At 41.3% G+C, this 15,639-nt stretch overlaps 1 protein-coding gene across 2 annotated transcripts; it reads right to left on the bottom strand.

The window, feature by feature from the left end:
• Positions 1–487: 487 nt before the first annotated feature.
• Positions 488–15,228, bottom strand: gucd1 (guanylyl cyclase domain containing 1). Of its 2 annotated transcripts, none has more exons than XM_088337007.1 (6): positions 14,906–15,228; positions 12,581–12,665; positions 9,281–9,446; positions 9,129–9,220; positions 7,151–7,392; positions 488–3,613 (listed from the first exon to the last, which is right to left on the bottom strand). In XM_088337007.1, exons 1-6 carry the CDS (start codon positions 14,910–14,912, stop codon positions 3,522–3,524), a joined length of 684 nt encoding a protein of 227 aa, XP_088193133.1. In that variant the 5' UTR covers positions 14,913–15,228; the 3' UTR covers positions 488–3,521. The 2 variants fall into 2 exon arrangements, with proteins under 2 accessions (XP_088193133.1, XP_088193132.1); XM_088337006.1 differs by lacking the exon at positions 14,906–15,228 and adding an exon at positions 13,395–13,829.
• Positions 15,229–15,639: the final 411 nt, after the last annotated feature.

Raw genomic sequence — 15,639 nt, 5'->3', positions numbered from 1 at the left:
GTGGGTTTCCTCCGGGCACTCCGGTTTCCTCCCACATTCCATAAACATGCATTTCAGGTGAATTGGCGAGCGAGTTGTCTGTCCCTGTGTGCCCTGCGATTGGCTGGCAAGCAGTTCAGGGTGTCCCCTGCCCACTGCCCGGAGATGGCTGGGATGGGCTCCAGCACCCCCCGTGACCCTACTGAGGATAAGCGGTGCAGCAAATGAGATGAGACGAGGATACCCGGAACAGCAAGATGGCCGACGATTAACTCGCGTGATGCAAGGTACACGCATACTTCTCATTAATAGAATAGTTTGGGCAATTTGGATTTTTAATGAAAAAAAAATCATATTCAAGGTCGGTACCATTACATGAATGAACGGATGAATGAAAACTTTTTTCGGACATTAAAATAAAAACAGAACAAAAACAATAACTCAACAAAATAATGTTACATATGTTGGAAAAGGGGTAGTCAGAAGCAAATGCTTCTATTCCCTTCCCTATTAAATACTCCAAAAGCAATAATAATAATAATAAGAGTTATGATATAACAATAGCAACTATTTTGAACAAGTGAATAGTTGGACATTGTTTATTATCGTCTTGTAAATTGTTTCAAAGTTTGACCCCGCACACAGACGCACACATACTTTTCCTGGTGGTTCTCACCTTTGGGATTATGAATTCACGACAGCCCCTTAAATGATAACTTCCCTCTTTCCGAATGAATCGTTTTTGGATGTTTTCTGTCACTATGTTTTTGTTGACCTCAAATAGCAGTTGTGAAGTGAAAAAATTGACTAAATCATCCAATTTGAATCATTTGGACTGCAGGAATAAAATAGGAGTATGATCTCGATATCCTACCCTGTGTATGATTCTAATTGCATGTTTTTGGAGTGAACTTTTGTAATGATTGCCCCAGACTTCTTCTGCACATCACTGTCCCTTTAAACTTTCACATTGAGGTGGGGGGCCTTTAAGCTATCATCTTGCAGGCCGCAATTGGCCCTCGGGCTGCAATTCGGAAACCCCTGCTATCAGTATGATTTAAAACTTAAGTCCAAACCTTCATTTGCCTTGACGAACGTCAACATTTCCGGTTGCCGAGCCCTGCACAACAGTGACATCTAGTGGAGAAATAATACACACACAACTTTAAAGAATACATGAAGATAAATAGGGTTAAGAACTGATTTTCTTGTAGCGCATTGGAAAACATTTTGTGAAATGAGCATACCTCTGACTTCTATTCATAAGGCGGATTCGATTTACCTGAGACTTTCAAAAACTGTCGAAAAAATGTAAACGAAACGTGTCCGAGTCCATCCACCCAAAAGTGAAGAGTGCCTAGTACAGTGCCATGAAATCCATTTCATTCATTGGATTTACCCGCTTCCTGAATTCCAGTTTTTGCATATTTATGACACACAAAGGTTTCAGATCATGAAACGATTTTAATATCGCACAGAGAATTTCCAAGGAAATACAAAATGCGCTTTTCAAATGTAGATTCCATTTTTTTTAAGACACAAAAAAATCAAAACCCTACCTGGCCCTATGTAACTTCGTTGTTACATCAAAGTCACTGTGACCAAACGCAGTTGAATCAAGAAATCCATTCAATGGAATCGGTTGGGACTGCAATCTATGGGTCCGGAAAGGTCACAAAAACATTTCCAAAGCGAACCGCTGTCAGAGCCATATTCCACAAATGCAGAAAACTTGGCTGGCAAACCTTCCCAAAAGCGATCGACCACCAGAGGACTCCGAGATTGCCGTGACGGCTCATCCAGGAGATGACAAACAACCTCGAAAAACATCCAAGGAACACAAACGAATTGTTTTCCAAAAAGCATCTTGATTACCCTCAAGACTTTTGAAAAAAAACAAAACAAAAAAAAAAAACATGGAGACCAATGTATAAAAAATGGAACTTTTTATAACATTTTCTAAAAAGCATCTTGATTATTCTCAAAACTTTTGAAAAAACCATGAAGACTAATGTGTCAGAAATTGAACTTTTTATGTTTTCCAAAAAGCATCTTGATTATCCTCAAGACTTTTGAAAAAAACAAAACAAACAAAAAAAAACCATGAAGACTAATGTGTCAAGAATTCAACTTTTTATAACTTTTTCAAAAAAGCATCTTGATTATTCTCAAAACTTTTAAAAAAGAAAACATGGAGACTAATGTGTCAAAAATTGAACTTTTTATAACGTTTTCCAAAAAGCATCTTGATTATTCTCAAAACTTAAAAAAAAAAAAAAACCATGAAGACTAATGTGTCAAAAAAATGTATAAGATGTGCAGTCAGTCTGGCGTGAAAATGGCACGGCATTTGACAAAAACACCATGATGCCAACAGTAAAACATGGTGGTGGCAGTGTGATGGTCTGGGGCTGCTTTGCTGTCTCAGGACCAGGACAACGTGCTCTAGTTCACAAGATCATGAATTCTTGTGTTTTTCAGAAGATCCTGTGCCCTCAAACTCAAGCGATCTTGGATAAATGATCCAAAACACACAGGCAAGTCAAGGAATACCCGCCAAAGTCCAGATGAGAATCCTATGGTGATACAGTGGTGTCACCTTAAAGGGGCAGTTCATGCTAGAGAACCCTTCAATAGGGCAGATTTGAAACTATTTTTGCAAAGAAGAATGGGCCAAAATTCTTCCACGGCGTTGTGAAAGACTCATGACCAATGATTGTATACGCTTGATTTCTGTTATCCCAACTCGCTATTAGGTCCAGGGGCCAATGACTTTTACAAACAGGACCAGTTCTGATTTTTGTTTGCCTTAATAGAATCCACATTTGAAAAGTGCATTTGTCTGTATGTGATATTAAAACGTGTTTGCTGATCTGAAACCGGAGCACGGCGGCGCAGTGAGATCGAACCTCCAGTGTGGAGTTTGCATGTTCTCCCCGTGCCTGCGGGGGTTTCCTCCCACATTCCAAAAACATGCATGTCAGGTCGATTGGCTTAACCGAAATCTCCCTAGGTGTGAACGACCGAGCGAATTGTCTGTCTCTGTGTGCCCTGCGATTGGCTGGCGACCAATTGGGATGGGCTCCGGCACCCCCGCGACCCTACTGAGGATAAGCGGTGCAGATCATGGATGGATGGATGATCTGAAACCTTTCTGAGTGCTAAATATGCAAAAAAAAAAAAAAAAGAAATCAGGAAGGGGGCAATACTATTTCCCGGCACTGTATCTCCTTACTTGTAAATATGTAAACAAAACGAGTGGAAGTTGAGCTAGGAGGACAAGGTAAGAAGTGCTAAATACATCAATAAAGACCATGGTGACGACATAAGACCCGGATGAGGCGTCTACCTCAATTGACGGAAAGACATTTTTCAAAACGCATCTAAAAACGACAGACGCCGAGCTCCATAGCACCGATGTGGAAGAAGGCGAAGCGGTTGGGGAGAAGTGGTGAGGTAACGCCTTCGCCCAAAAAAAAATAAATAAATAAATAACACAAACGTGACCTGGAGTGAAGTCCCGAATGTGGCCAAAGCGCGTCTCAGCCGGCTTTAAAGACGAAGAGGATGTCCTGGTCCGTCCCGTAGCTTCGCCGAGCCTCCTCGAAGTTCCCGACGGTGGAGCAGCAAACCCCTGCGATCACACGTCAAATCTCATGAGGAGGAGTCACGGATTTGTGTCCTCCGCATAACATGACCCAAAAAAAAAAAAAAAAAAAAAAATTTTTTAAAAATCATCTACTGTATTTTCTGCACGAGACTGCACCATGACGGACGGTAGTAAACCTCAACAAAGCTATACTGTTCAACACGATTGGCAATGACTAGTGAAAGGAATATTGCCCTATTTAGGGAAACCAAGGATAGCATTAACAATTTAGCAATGCTAGCTACCAAGCCATACAGCACAGGTGTCAAAAGGCGGCCTGCGGGCCAGATCAGGCCCGCTTAGGGATTGAATCTGGCCCGCGAGACAACGCTCAGAGAAGCGCGAGAGAAGAACAAGCTGCAGGCTGAAATATGTCCACTTGATGTTGCCAAAGCCAGGTGCCTCAAACAAAGACACTGTACTTGGATTTATTTTTCTCTCTCCCTCCCCTTTTCATCCACTCTCTGTCTCTTTCACTCTGCCTCTCTTTTTCTCTTCCTTTGCTGCTCTTTGTCTCTTTCTCTCTCTGTGTCTTTTAACCTCTTTTGCTCTAACTTCCTTTTTTCCTTTTCTCTTTTCATACCCTTCGCGCTTTCTTTTCTCTCCTTCTGTCTTTCTATTTCTCTTTGGATTTCTTTGTTCCTCTCCCTTTTTGCCCCCCCTCTATCACGACTTTTTAGCTTTTGTTTATCACGCTCTCTCCCTCTCTCCTTTTCTTTCTTTGTCCCGGCCTCTTTCCTTTACCCTCCCTCTTTCTCTTATTTCTTTCTCTCTCTTTTTCTTTCTCTTGAATCATCTACTACTCCAAACCCCTGACAGAATGTTTGTTCTATCGTGTGGCCCCAAAGTTCAAATGAATTTGACACCCCTGCCATACAGTATTCCACCTGACATATTCACACATCCGACCAAATCAACCAGCCTGCCTGACTTCGGTCCACACCATCTGTACCACTGTATTGTAAATGGAGTATACCCATACACCCGTGCTGATCTTCGTGGCTGGTTAGATTGCTCATTATTGCCAGGGTGAGATAACGTTAGCTGTGTATGCTAATAGGTTTTATCTAGGGTGCCATCAAATCTCAAATCGACTAACCGAAAGCTGCTCAAATTGTTTATCATTTTTATTTTGGCTACAGTAGCTACATGGAGTTTATTTGGCATAACGTGTTGGGGAATTCACATTTCTCTGCGGAATCACTCGTTTTTTTTTTCTTCTTCCATACATATTCAAACATCTGACCAAATCGTCCAGTCTGCCCGACTTCAGTCCACACCATCTGTACCACTGTAGTGTAAACGGAGTATCCCCATACACCTGTGCTGATCTAAAAACGTATAAAAGTCTGGATGCTTCCCAGTTCTTCGCCGCCGGTACGCGTTACTGCGCTTCGTTAAAATGCATCCCGGAAGGCGGACTGTCCTCCAAGCGCAAACGTTACTAAAATGACTGTATCTACATTTTTGGGGAATGTAATAGAAGAGTACCTTGTCCTAGACGCATTCTTTTTGCTGGGGACTCATCGTGTCAAATCAACGTGTGTCCCCGAGACGCAACTTTTTGGACACCAAATTGTCATTATCATTTTTCACCAAAGATTTAGCGCACTCCAAACTTTTCGTCAGGCATATCCGCCATTGTTGTTTTGGTCTAGCGGTTCGAGTTTTCGTCTGCACGCCGATCTCGAGTTGGGTGGTGAAAAGTCCGTCTCTTTTTAGAGAATCGGCTTTTTCGGCTCAACTCATTCAAGAGAGCCGGCTCTCCAACGGCTCACTTGCTTTGATGCATTTTATTACGAATGATGATGTTGTATAAAGAAGTTAAGAAAAAAAAGGATTAAATGAAAAAAGACTGGTTTGTGGTGATCCGTTTAATCGGTATATTACCAACAATGATGTAATGCAGAAAATGAATTCATAATTTGAATGAGAAAATGTATTATTCTACTTCATTCTATTTGCATGTATTTTTTTCCTTCAACAGTGAACGTCCAAGCGACTTCATTTTGGAACTTTTTTATATAAAAACCTCATTCGTGTCGAGCAACTCAGTATCTCAACAAAATGCTCATTAACAATATATATGACATAAGGAAACACATGTACAATATAACATGTTAAACTACATAAATAAACATGTTTTGTATTTTGTAAGGGAAAATACGACACTTTGTAAGGGCATGGAGCACACTCAATTTTGGGGAGCCATAGATCTCTGTTAGGACCAGTGTTCCCTCTAAGCTGCGCACGTGCGCAATTGCGCACTGCTCGCACATTCTCAGCGCACAAGAAAATCGAGCCAGCTCACAAAAATCAGGGCTCCAAATTGATAATTAAAAAGAGAATTAAGTCTAAGTTACAGTGCATGAAGGTCAAAATACACGGGTTCCCCTGACGTTGTGTCCTGAATGCGGTATTTTGAAGTCAAGTCAAAGTCGAACGAAGTTGAGTAAAGTTAGTAGAGTTTGTCGAGAACCGGCTTCTTCGGCTCGGCTCACTAAAAGGAACCGGCTCTTTTGGGTCCTAATTGGCTCTTCAGGTTGTTTTTGCTTCTTTCATCCCTACACGACTAAATATTATGTAAAATGATGCACAAAATGACTTTAAGGAAGGAGGGAATAGAACAAAAAAGAAAAAAAATACCAAAATGAAAAAAGTGAAAAGCTGAGAAAAAAAGAAACAAAAGGAAGAGAAAAAAGAAGGAAAAATTCAGAAAAAAGCCAGAAAAAAGATAAGAAAGAAATGTAGGAAAAAAGTAAATAGAGAACAAAAAGAAAAAAGTAACAGCTAGGAAAAAATAAACACAATGAGATATTTTTTTAAAGGAATTTTAAAAAAGGTGGAAAAAAAATACGGAAAAAAGAAGAAAAAGTTTGTGTTGCATTCAAATCATTTCCAATGATATCAAGTGAATCTTGTTGCCAATATTGTACTTACACTCCAAAATGTGATTAAATACAGTTGTGTATCGTGCAACCGACTCTATAAGCCCCCAAAAATGTTAATACTATGCGACAAAATATGTCAGGAAATAAAAGAAATGGAAATCTTACGACGTTTGTAGGCCATCGTACATGAGTCAATTCATTCAAAAGAGAAAAATAATTTTGCATTGCCAGAAACTCAGCCAAATGTAACTTGATGTCAAGGCCATGTTTGCTCATGACTTAGTTGCCACACTTGGGATTGCCGTTGCTCACGGTTGTTTCAAGCGTCGCTCACCCACTTAGTGTGAACGCTCAGACCCCTAAGGAAAATGACAGGGAACATTGGTTGGGACCCATAGATTTTTGAGCAAGCGAGTCCCCGGGACCCATCACTTTTCACAGCTCAAATGAAAACCGAGTTTCCTTTTCATGAGTGCTAGTCGTTGACGTTCTCAAATCAGCAGCTTGAATTCTATGATGAACGCTTTAAAGTATTGCTTCCTAATCGAGGTAGGACATTTTCTTCAAGAGCAAACGATAAAAAAAATAGAGCGTGCAATAGGATGGAATTTGTGCCTATTCTTATACTCACGGTCGGAATAGGCGGGGTTATTGTACAGGATGCAGCCGGTGGTCCTGTTGAAGCCGCGCAGCAGCACGAAATGGCCCTGGTACTCGGGTTTCCGGCAGAAACACTTTTGGCCGGCGGGGAGGAAGCAGCAGTACTTGACGGGCGAGGCGCAGAGCTCGCAGCTCAGGAGGACGGCGTTGACCAGCACGATGGCCACGTGCTTCTCTTCCAGGTGGGATTCGATTTCTTCCACGCTCACCGAGCTGGACCGGAAAAAGACGGGGTCCCTTCACTAGATTTCACGGACCGGGGGTCGGGAACCTATGGCTCGCCGGCCACACACGGGCAGGGTCGGGTAGGGTTACTTGAACTGAATTACTTTCATTGACTTTCATTGACAACACGTGGTAAGCTTGCCCTCCTGGCTTTGATCTCTGGCAAATCGAACACCAAATGCGACAGAAACAAAATGAAAATCAATCCAAACACCTTGCCGACATCATTTTTGCCGTTCCATGGATTCCGTTACTCCCCAAGCCTGCACAAAATTCAGTCATTTTATTCCTATCTAGTTTATTTTGTCTTTTATGAGCATATTTGGTATTGAAGTCATCCAAAAGTAATTTAAAGTAATCCAGTTAAAGTAACCCTACCCAACCCTGCACACGGGTACATATGGCTCTAAGACAGGGGTGTCAAACTCCTTTTAACTCGGGGGCCACAAGATAGAACAAACATTCTGTCGGGGGCCGGACTAGTAGATTAAAGAGAAAGAAAAAGAGAAATAAATAAGAGAAAGAGGTAGGGAAAAGGAGGGTGGGACAAAGAAAGAAAAAGAGAAAGAGCGCGAGAAACAAAAGATAATAAGTCGTGAGAGAGGGGAAAAAGAAAGGGAGAGGAAGAAAGAAAACCAAAGAGAAATAGAAAGACAGAAGAGAGAAAAGAGAAAAGAAAGAGCGAAGGCTAGGAAGAGAGAAAGAGAGAAAAGGAAAAAAGGAAGTTAGAGCAAAAGAAGTTAAAAAGACACAGAGAGAGAAAGACACCAAGAGCAACAAAGGAAGAAAAAGAGAGACACAGAGAGCGAAAGAGACAGAGAGTGGGAGAAAAGGGGTGTGAGAGAGAGAGAGAGAGAGATTTAGACAGAGAGAGAGAGAGAGAGAGAGAGACAGAGACACAGAGAGAAAGAGAGAGAAATCCAAGTACAGTGTCTTTGTTCGAGGCACCTGGCTTTGGCAACATCAAGTTGACATATTTCAACCTGCAACTTGTTTTTCTCTTGCGCTTCTCTGGGTGTTGTCTTGCGGGCCGGATTCAATCCCTTAGCGGGCCTGATCTGGCCCGCATGCCGCCTGTTTGACACCTGCGCTCTAAGATAAAATAGGACGATCGCGTAATTCTCTGTGGCGTTCCAAAGTCGGGTAGTTACAACCCGATTTCGATATAAGCAAATCCGAAGCAACATCTAACGATTGGACGGGTCCAGTTGATTGGAATATACCCGGTTTTGGCAGAGGGTCGCCAAGAAACTCTTTAAATGGAAGCCAATTAAACTATGTATGTTAATTGTTAAGATTTTATGAAGATTTTATGGATTTTATAAAGTTTATGATGAAAACCACTAGATCAAACTGTAAATACCAGCAAACCGATCAGAGCAATTTGATTGGGCAAGCAGTCGAGGTGGGCGGATCTCTGCACACAGCACTAGGCTCTCCCTTCTCTCTCTCTCTCTCTCTCTTGCTCAGTGCAGTCTGCACCGAAGGTAAATACGATGATAGCCTTATCGTTTGCAGTAATATGTTGACATTTTTACTCCTGGTTTTAAAAAACATTATTAAGGACAAGGGTTGAAGTTATATTCTATTTTATACATTGTTTTATCTTACGTAAAGTCAAATATACTTGTTTTAAAATCTGACTTCAGTGTTTGAGGGCAAACTATGAGAGAAGGATGTCGTAAAATAGCAACGTGCTCAACACAAAAGACACAAGCACATACCATTTCTTCACAATGACGCCTTTCCTCTCCGCCTTAAGGAAAAGCTCATTCACTCGATCTTCTTCGGTGTCAAAATGCTTCTTATAAAAGGACTGCACAAATAGAGAAGGGATTTAGAGCATATACTCCCCCTCGCCCCTGATTCACTCTACCTGGTTCCTAAAGCCCTTATCAACTCCGATGGTCTGTGTGCAAAAGCAATGCTTGATTCCCAGATGGCGCATGAGGTAGGCCAAGTCGATGGTCCAAACGCTCTCGGTCATTTTCAGGTCCCAGCATGCTCTCTGAAACTGCTCGTCGCTGATGGGGTGCAGGTACCTGTCGGGACAAAAGATATCGGTCCTGAATGTCAAAGACTTGATCCGTCCATCGTGAGTGTGGTGACTTAAGCCTCTTGTTGAATTGTCTCACTCTGGATTGCTCTTGGAAGTCAGATGACACTGCTTTGGTGGCTGAAGTTCATTCTAGTCGCTCTTGTTAGCCAACAGGGTTGGGTAGGGTTACTTGAACTGGATTACTTTCAATGACTTTTGGATGACTCCAATACCAAATATGCTAATCAAAGACAAAATAAACTCAATATGAATCAAATGACTCCATTTTGTGCAGGCTTGGGGAGTAACGGAATACATGGAACGGCAAAAAGCTGTTTGGATTGATTTTCCATTTTGTTTCTGTGGCATCTGATCTTCGTTTTGCCGGAAATCAAAGAGATCAAAGCCAGGAGAGAAAGCTTACCGCGTGTTGTGAGTCATCATTTTATTCATATTTAGATTTTTTTGTCTTTTATGAGCATATTTGGTATTGGAGTCATCCAAAAGTCATTGAAAGTAATCCAGTTCAAGTAACCCTACCCGACCCTGTTAGCCAATAAGCTAAATCTATGATCAATGTGTGCCCCTCTATTTGTTTCTCAGAGTTGCGATTATTTTTTGTAATTGCAACATGTAAAACGCACAATCCAATGAACGTTCGTCTCTGGTACTGTGACTGAACAGAGTGTGATTATGAAATCAGTTCGACTGCCTTTTCGTGTGGATACAATTCAGTGCTCTCGTCGCTGCAACCGGGGTTTGATTCCCGTTGCGTCTGACATAAAACTATAAGCTGAGAAAGTGAAACAAGAGTTTATTAACATTTTGTAATGCACGAGTGTGCGGTACTGAATATCTAAAAATATAATATATAAATAATATATATAAATATAATATCATATTTTTTTTATAATACAAGTTTACGAGACTCTGATTGAATCCTAGTGGCCCACCAGAATCTTCCTATGGTCTGGTAAACCCGCAGCAGTGCGTACACTTAAAATACTATCACTTTGAACACATTATCTGTGTCGATCTACCATTTTGTGCAAAAGAATAGCTTTGGATTTTATAAAAATTGAAAAGTGGAACGAAAGTAGTCACTGCTTTCTCTCTCATTTTTTTTCTCTCTCTTTCTCTCTCTCTCTCTCTCTCTCTCTACCATTATTTCACGTGTGAAGAAAAATTACAAATGATATGTGAAGAAAATTTCTAGAACCGCTTTCTTCCATCTTCGCAACATTACTAAAATTCGTCCTATACTGTCTCAGTCGGATGCGGAGATCATAATTCACGCGTTTGTGACCTCCCGTCTCGATGACTGTAATGCACTACTCTCTGGTCTCCCGAAGTCCAGAATCAAGAGTCTTCAGCTGGTACAAAATGCTGCAGCGAGGCTATTAACTAGGACAAAAAAAGTCCGATCACATCACGCCGATTTTGGCTAACCTGCATTGGCTCCCTGTTAGCCTAAGATGTGACTTCAAGGTTCTCTTAGTATTATACAAAATCACGCATGGATTTGCTCCCTCAGATTGAACTTCCCCCTATGTTCCGGAACAGAGCTTTCGCTTTGAAAACACTGGTCTACTCGTGATCCCAAGAGCCAAGAAGAAATCCGACAGTGGGTGCCTTGGTGCTGTGGAATGCTCTCCCCCCTGAGATCCGATCTGCAACCTCAGTGGAACTGTTTATATCTAGGCTTAAAACACACTTCTACTCTATAGCATATGAATGACCTATACTTTTTGTGAACAATATCTGTGTATTATTTGTGATTGCAACATCCTTTGCTGTCTGGTAATCCTGAAAGGGGGATGCCAAGTGTGCGGTCCCTTCTCAAGGTTTCTTCATTTTCCTCATGTAGAGGTTTTTGAGACTTTCCTTGCCCTCATGTTGGTTCCAGATCAGGGGATGGTGTCATAATAGTCTGAAAAAATAGTCTGTGTAATAACCTGTGAAGCCCTTTGAGACTCTGTGTGATTAAGGGCGTCACAAATAAAAATGACTTGACTTGACTTCTTTATCTCTTTACCGTTATTTCTCTCACTCTCTCTTTATTGTTATTTCTCTTTATCTTTATTTCTCCTTATCCTTGTCTCTCTTTATCTTCATCTCTCTCTTTATCTTTATCTCCCTTTAGCTTTGTCGCTTTTCCTTGCCCTCATGTAGGTTTTAGATCAGGGGATGGTGTCATATTAGTCTGTGGTTTGCAATAGTCTGTAATCTGTGCAGCCCTTTGAGACTCCTTGCGATTAAGGGCCAAACAAATAAATAGGACTCGACTTGCTGTAGAACTGAAGCTTAAACGACATTGGATGCATCTTAACTTTGACCTTTGCGGACTTTTTGCCTTGGAAAACCTGATGCGGCGCCACCTCTCTCTGACCCAATTACTGGTGGCCCCTAAGTATACCGAATTTGAGAACCCTCTTTTAAAGACATCGAGCTCTATGGATTCCTAATAAGCAACCAATAATGTTTTATTTAGTAGTATAGGTAGTATGCTATACAGGTACGGTATTAGGTGAGGCAGACTCGCTATCTACGTGAACACGAGGTGGTGTAACCCTGGGCACAAAGACTTCCATCTGCCGCAGGGACGTGGAACTTTTGGCCTAGCGTGTGACGTCATCCACTCCGCTGTGGCTAAACTACAACACAGCACCCCGAGGCCATCCTGTTCATCTGTTAATAAACAACAAAAGGATACTGGTGGAAGTGGGAATTTCGCTACGGGGATGAATAAAGTATCTATGTATCTATAGATCGATGTCAAGATAGATAGATGTCTAGATGCCTAAATAGATAGTTAGATCGATGTGTAGATAGATGTCTAGATAGATCGATGTCTAGTGGGATAGATGGATCGATGTCTAGATACATGTCTAGATAGATAGATAGATCAATGTCTAGATAGATGTCTAGATGGATAAATAGATTGATGTTGAGATAGATAGATGTCAAGATAGATAGATGTCCAGTTGATGTCAGGAAGATAGATGGATGAGATATAGATAGATAAATAATCCTAGTTTTGACCATTAATGTATCATGGTTGCACATCAGCAAGATGTAGCAACTCCTGACTTATAAGAGAAAAAAGGGAAAACAAAAAAAAGTGACACGGATGCTTACTTGAGCGCCATCCTGGAGCATGCTAAGCCGCAATCCCAATGATACAGCTGCTGAATGACAGGCACGTCCAGTAGTATGGCGTCATCTGGGGAGATCAATCAGTAACATTTCAGTTTTTTCAGAAGTGAAGTGACATCCATCTTTTTATCTAAGTGAGCAGGGTCGGGTAGGGTTACTTTAACTTGATTACTTTCAATAACATTTGGAGGGCTGCACAGATGATTGCAAACCACAGACTATTATGACAGCATCCCCTGATCTAAAACCTACACGAGGGCAAGGAAAAACTCAAAAACCTCAACATGAGGAAAATGAAGAAACCTTGAGAAGGGACTACACATGATGGGCACCATAGAGAGTATCCTGACCAGCTGTATCTCTGTGTGGTGTGGAGGCTGCAGCGCTTCCGACTGGGGTAGTGTGAGGAGGGTGACAAGGACAGCAGAGAAAATCATCGGGACCTCTCTCCCCTCCATTCAGGACATTGGCCAGAAGCGCTGCCTATCCCAAGCCAAGACATTATCAGGGACCCCTCTCACCCCCATCATGGACTGTTCACTCTGCTAGCCTCTGGGAAGAGGTACTGCAGTGTGCCGTGCAGGACCACCAGGTTCCGCAATAGTCTTGTCCCCCTGGCCATTCGACTGTTAAACGGTCACTCAAACACATAGTAAATCTAAACTGCTGCTAATCTGTACATCTGTTGGTTTTGTTTGACTTTTTGGCACTACTGGCAGTTCTTTATAGCTAGCCACTCCTTGCACATCTGTTCTCCTCTGCACTATTGTACTACAGTGTTATTGTTACTGTTTACCTGACTTGTTTACCTGACTGCCCATTTTGCACATCTGGTTAGCTGCTCCTCTTGCACTCTTTGCACTACTGTAAAATACTATACATAGCCATAATTTTTTAGTATATTATTAGTACTCAATACCCCAACTCAATACAACATTTTATTTATATCTGTACATTCAAGGAAACTGTGCGGGTCAGATGTATCGACATTTCGTTCTGTATACACGTGTACAAGAATGACAATAAAGTAGATCTGAATCTGAATGATGTCATCCACCTTCCAGGATGAGCAGGCTGCAACGGATGTTGCAATAACAGATAATACACGGATATTGTCAACATAAAATATAAGTTATTCATATAAAACCCACTTCTAATCGCTAGCTCAGGGGTGTCAAACTCATTTGAACTCGGGGGCCACACGATAGAAGAAACATTCTGTCGAGGGCCGGACTAGTAGATGAAAGAGAAAGAAAAAGAGATAAAGAAATAAGAGAAAGAGGGAGGGTAAAGGAAAGAGGCCGGGACAAAGAAAGAAAAAGAGAGAGAGAGAGAGGGAGAGAGTGTGAGAAACAAAACATAAAAAGTCGTGAGAGAGGGGGAAAAAGAAAGGGAGAGGAAGAAAGAAATCCAAAGAGAAACAGAAAGACAGAAGGAGAGAAAAGAGAAAAGAAAGGGCGAAGGGTAGGAAGAGAGAATGAGAAAAGAGAGAAAAGGAAAAAAGGAAGTTAGAGCCAAAGAGGTTAAAAGACACAGAGAGAGAAAAAGACAAAGAGCAACAAAGGAAGAGAAAGAGAGAGAGAGAGTGAGAGAGCGTGAGAAACAAAAGAGATAAAAAGAGAAGTCGTGAAAGGGGAAAAGAAAGGGAGAGGAAGAAAGAAATCCAAAGAGAATTAGAAAGACAGAAGGAGAGAAAAGAGAAAAGAAAGTGCGAAGGGTAGGAAGAGAGAAAGAGAAAAGGAAAAAAAGGAAGTTAGAGCAAATTAATTTAAAAAGACACAGAGAGTGAAAGAGACAGAAACAGAGAGTGGGAGAAAAGGGATGGAAAAGAGAGAGAGAGAGAGTGAGAGCGTGAGAAACAAAAGATAAAAAGTCGTGAGAGAGGGGGAAAAAGAAAGGGAGAGGAAGAAAGAAATCCAAAGAGAAATAGAAAGACAGAAGGAGAGAAAAGAGAAAAGAAAGCGTGAAGGGTATGAAGAGAGAAAGAGAAAAGGAAAAAAGGACACACAGAAAGAAAGAGACAAAGAGCAACAAAGAAAGAGAAAAAGAGAGACACAGAGAGTGAAAGAGAGAGAGAGGGAGAAAAGGAGGTAAAGAAAGAGAGTGAGAGAGAGAAAGAAATACAAGTACAGTGTCTTTGTTGGAGGCACCTGGCTTTGGCAACATCAAGTGGACCTATTTCAACCTGCAGCTTGTTTTCCTCTTGCGCTTTTCTGAGTGCGTCACAAATAAACAGGACTTGATTGAAAAAGTCAGCAAAAACGAAGACATTGACGGCAGGCGCAGAGTCGATGTCATCCAACTCACCTGTCATTCTGCTCTCGTCTTTCCAAGGGAAAAATCCTCCAACTCGCTTCCCTAAATCAAACCTGTTGTTTGCACAAAACTACATCCCTCATTGTCAAATACTCGTCGAGAAAAACGGAAACATCGCGTTAGCTGCCAGGCTAGCAGTTTTAGGATGGCATCTCGAGGTCGCCGCTTGTTTGCCCACAACGTTAAATTACGGCTTCATATCAAAAGTAAGACTTTATAAATAACATATACATGACAAACATTTCATAAAAGGGTAGAAAATAAATAATGGCGATTCCTTCGACCAGAGGTTTACTTCGATGATCTTCTTTTGCTTCCAGTTCGCGGGGGGTTAACAGCGACGACACAGCGTTTACCGCCATCTAGAGGAACTGGACCGAACTAACACAACCAGGCGGTGAATGTTTATTTTCCTTATTTATTTTTTTAGTTGTTTTAAAATGTATTTTTTTTTAAAGTGGTTTATTAGTAGTATTAGAATAAATTAGGATGTGTTTGTGTGCCATATCTGTTTATCTAGGGTTACTTGAACTGGATTACTTTCAATGACTTTTGGATGACTCCAATACCAAATATGCTAATAAAAGACAAAAGAAACAAAATAGGAATCAAATGACTCACAACACGTGGTAAGCTTTCTCTCCTGGCTTTGATCTCTGTGATCTCTGGCAAAACGAACATCAAATGCGACAGAAACAAAATGAAAATAAATCCAAACAGCTTCC

This window comes from Urocampus carinirostris, chromosome 5 (assembly GCF_059441175.1).
Source record: "Urocampus carinirostris isolate Australia breed hairy pipefish chromosome 5, RoL_Ucar_1.0, whole genome shotgun sequence".
Taxonomy (NCBI): Eukaryota; Metazoa; Chordata; class Actinopteri; order Syngnathiformes; family Syngnathidae; genus Urocampus; species Urocampus carinirostris.
The sequence above is the reverse complement of the archived record's forward strand: the minus strand, read 5'-3'. Positions and strand labels throughout refer to the sequence as shown.

Excerpts from the sequence above, each read along its gene's own strand:
- gucd1 (XM_088337006.1), bottom strand. The coding sequence starts at position 13,428 with ATGTGCAAAATGGGCAGTCAGGTAAACAAGTCAG. Across the intron at positions 12,666-13,394 it reads CAGTCAGGTAAACAAGTCAG|ATGACGCCATACTACTGGAC; the intron begins GTAAACAGTAAC and ends TGATCTCCCCAG. Across the intron at positions 3,614-7,150 it reads TAACCCCGCCTATTCCGACC|GGGTTTGCTGCTCCACCGTC; the intron begins GTGAGTATAAGA and ends GTGTGATCGCAG.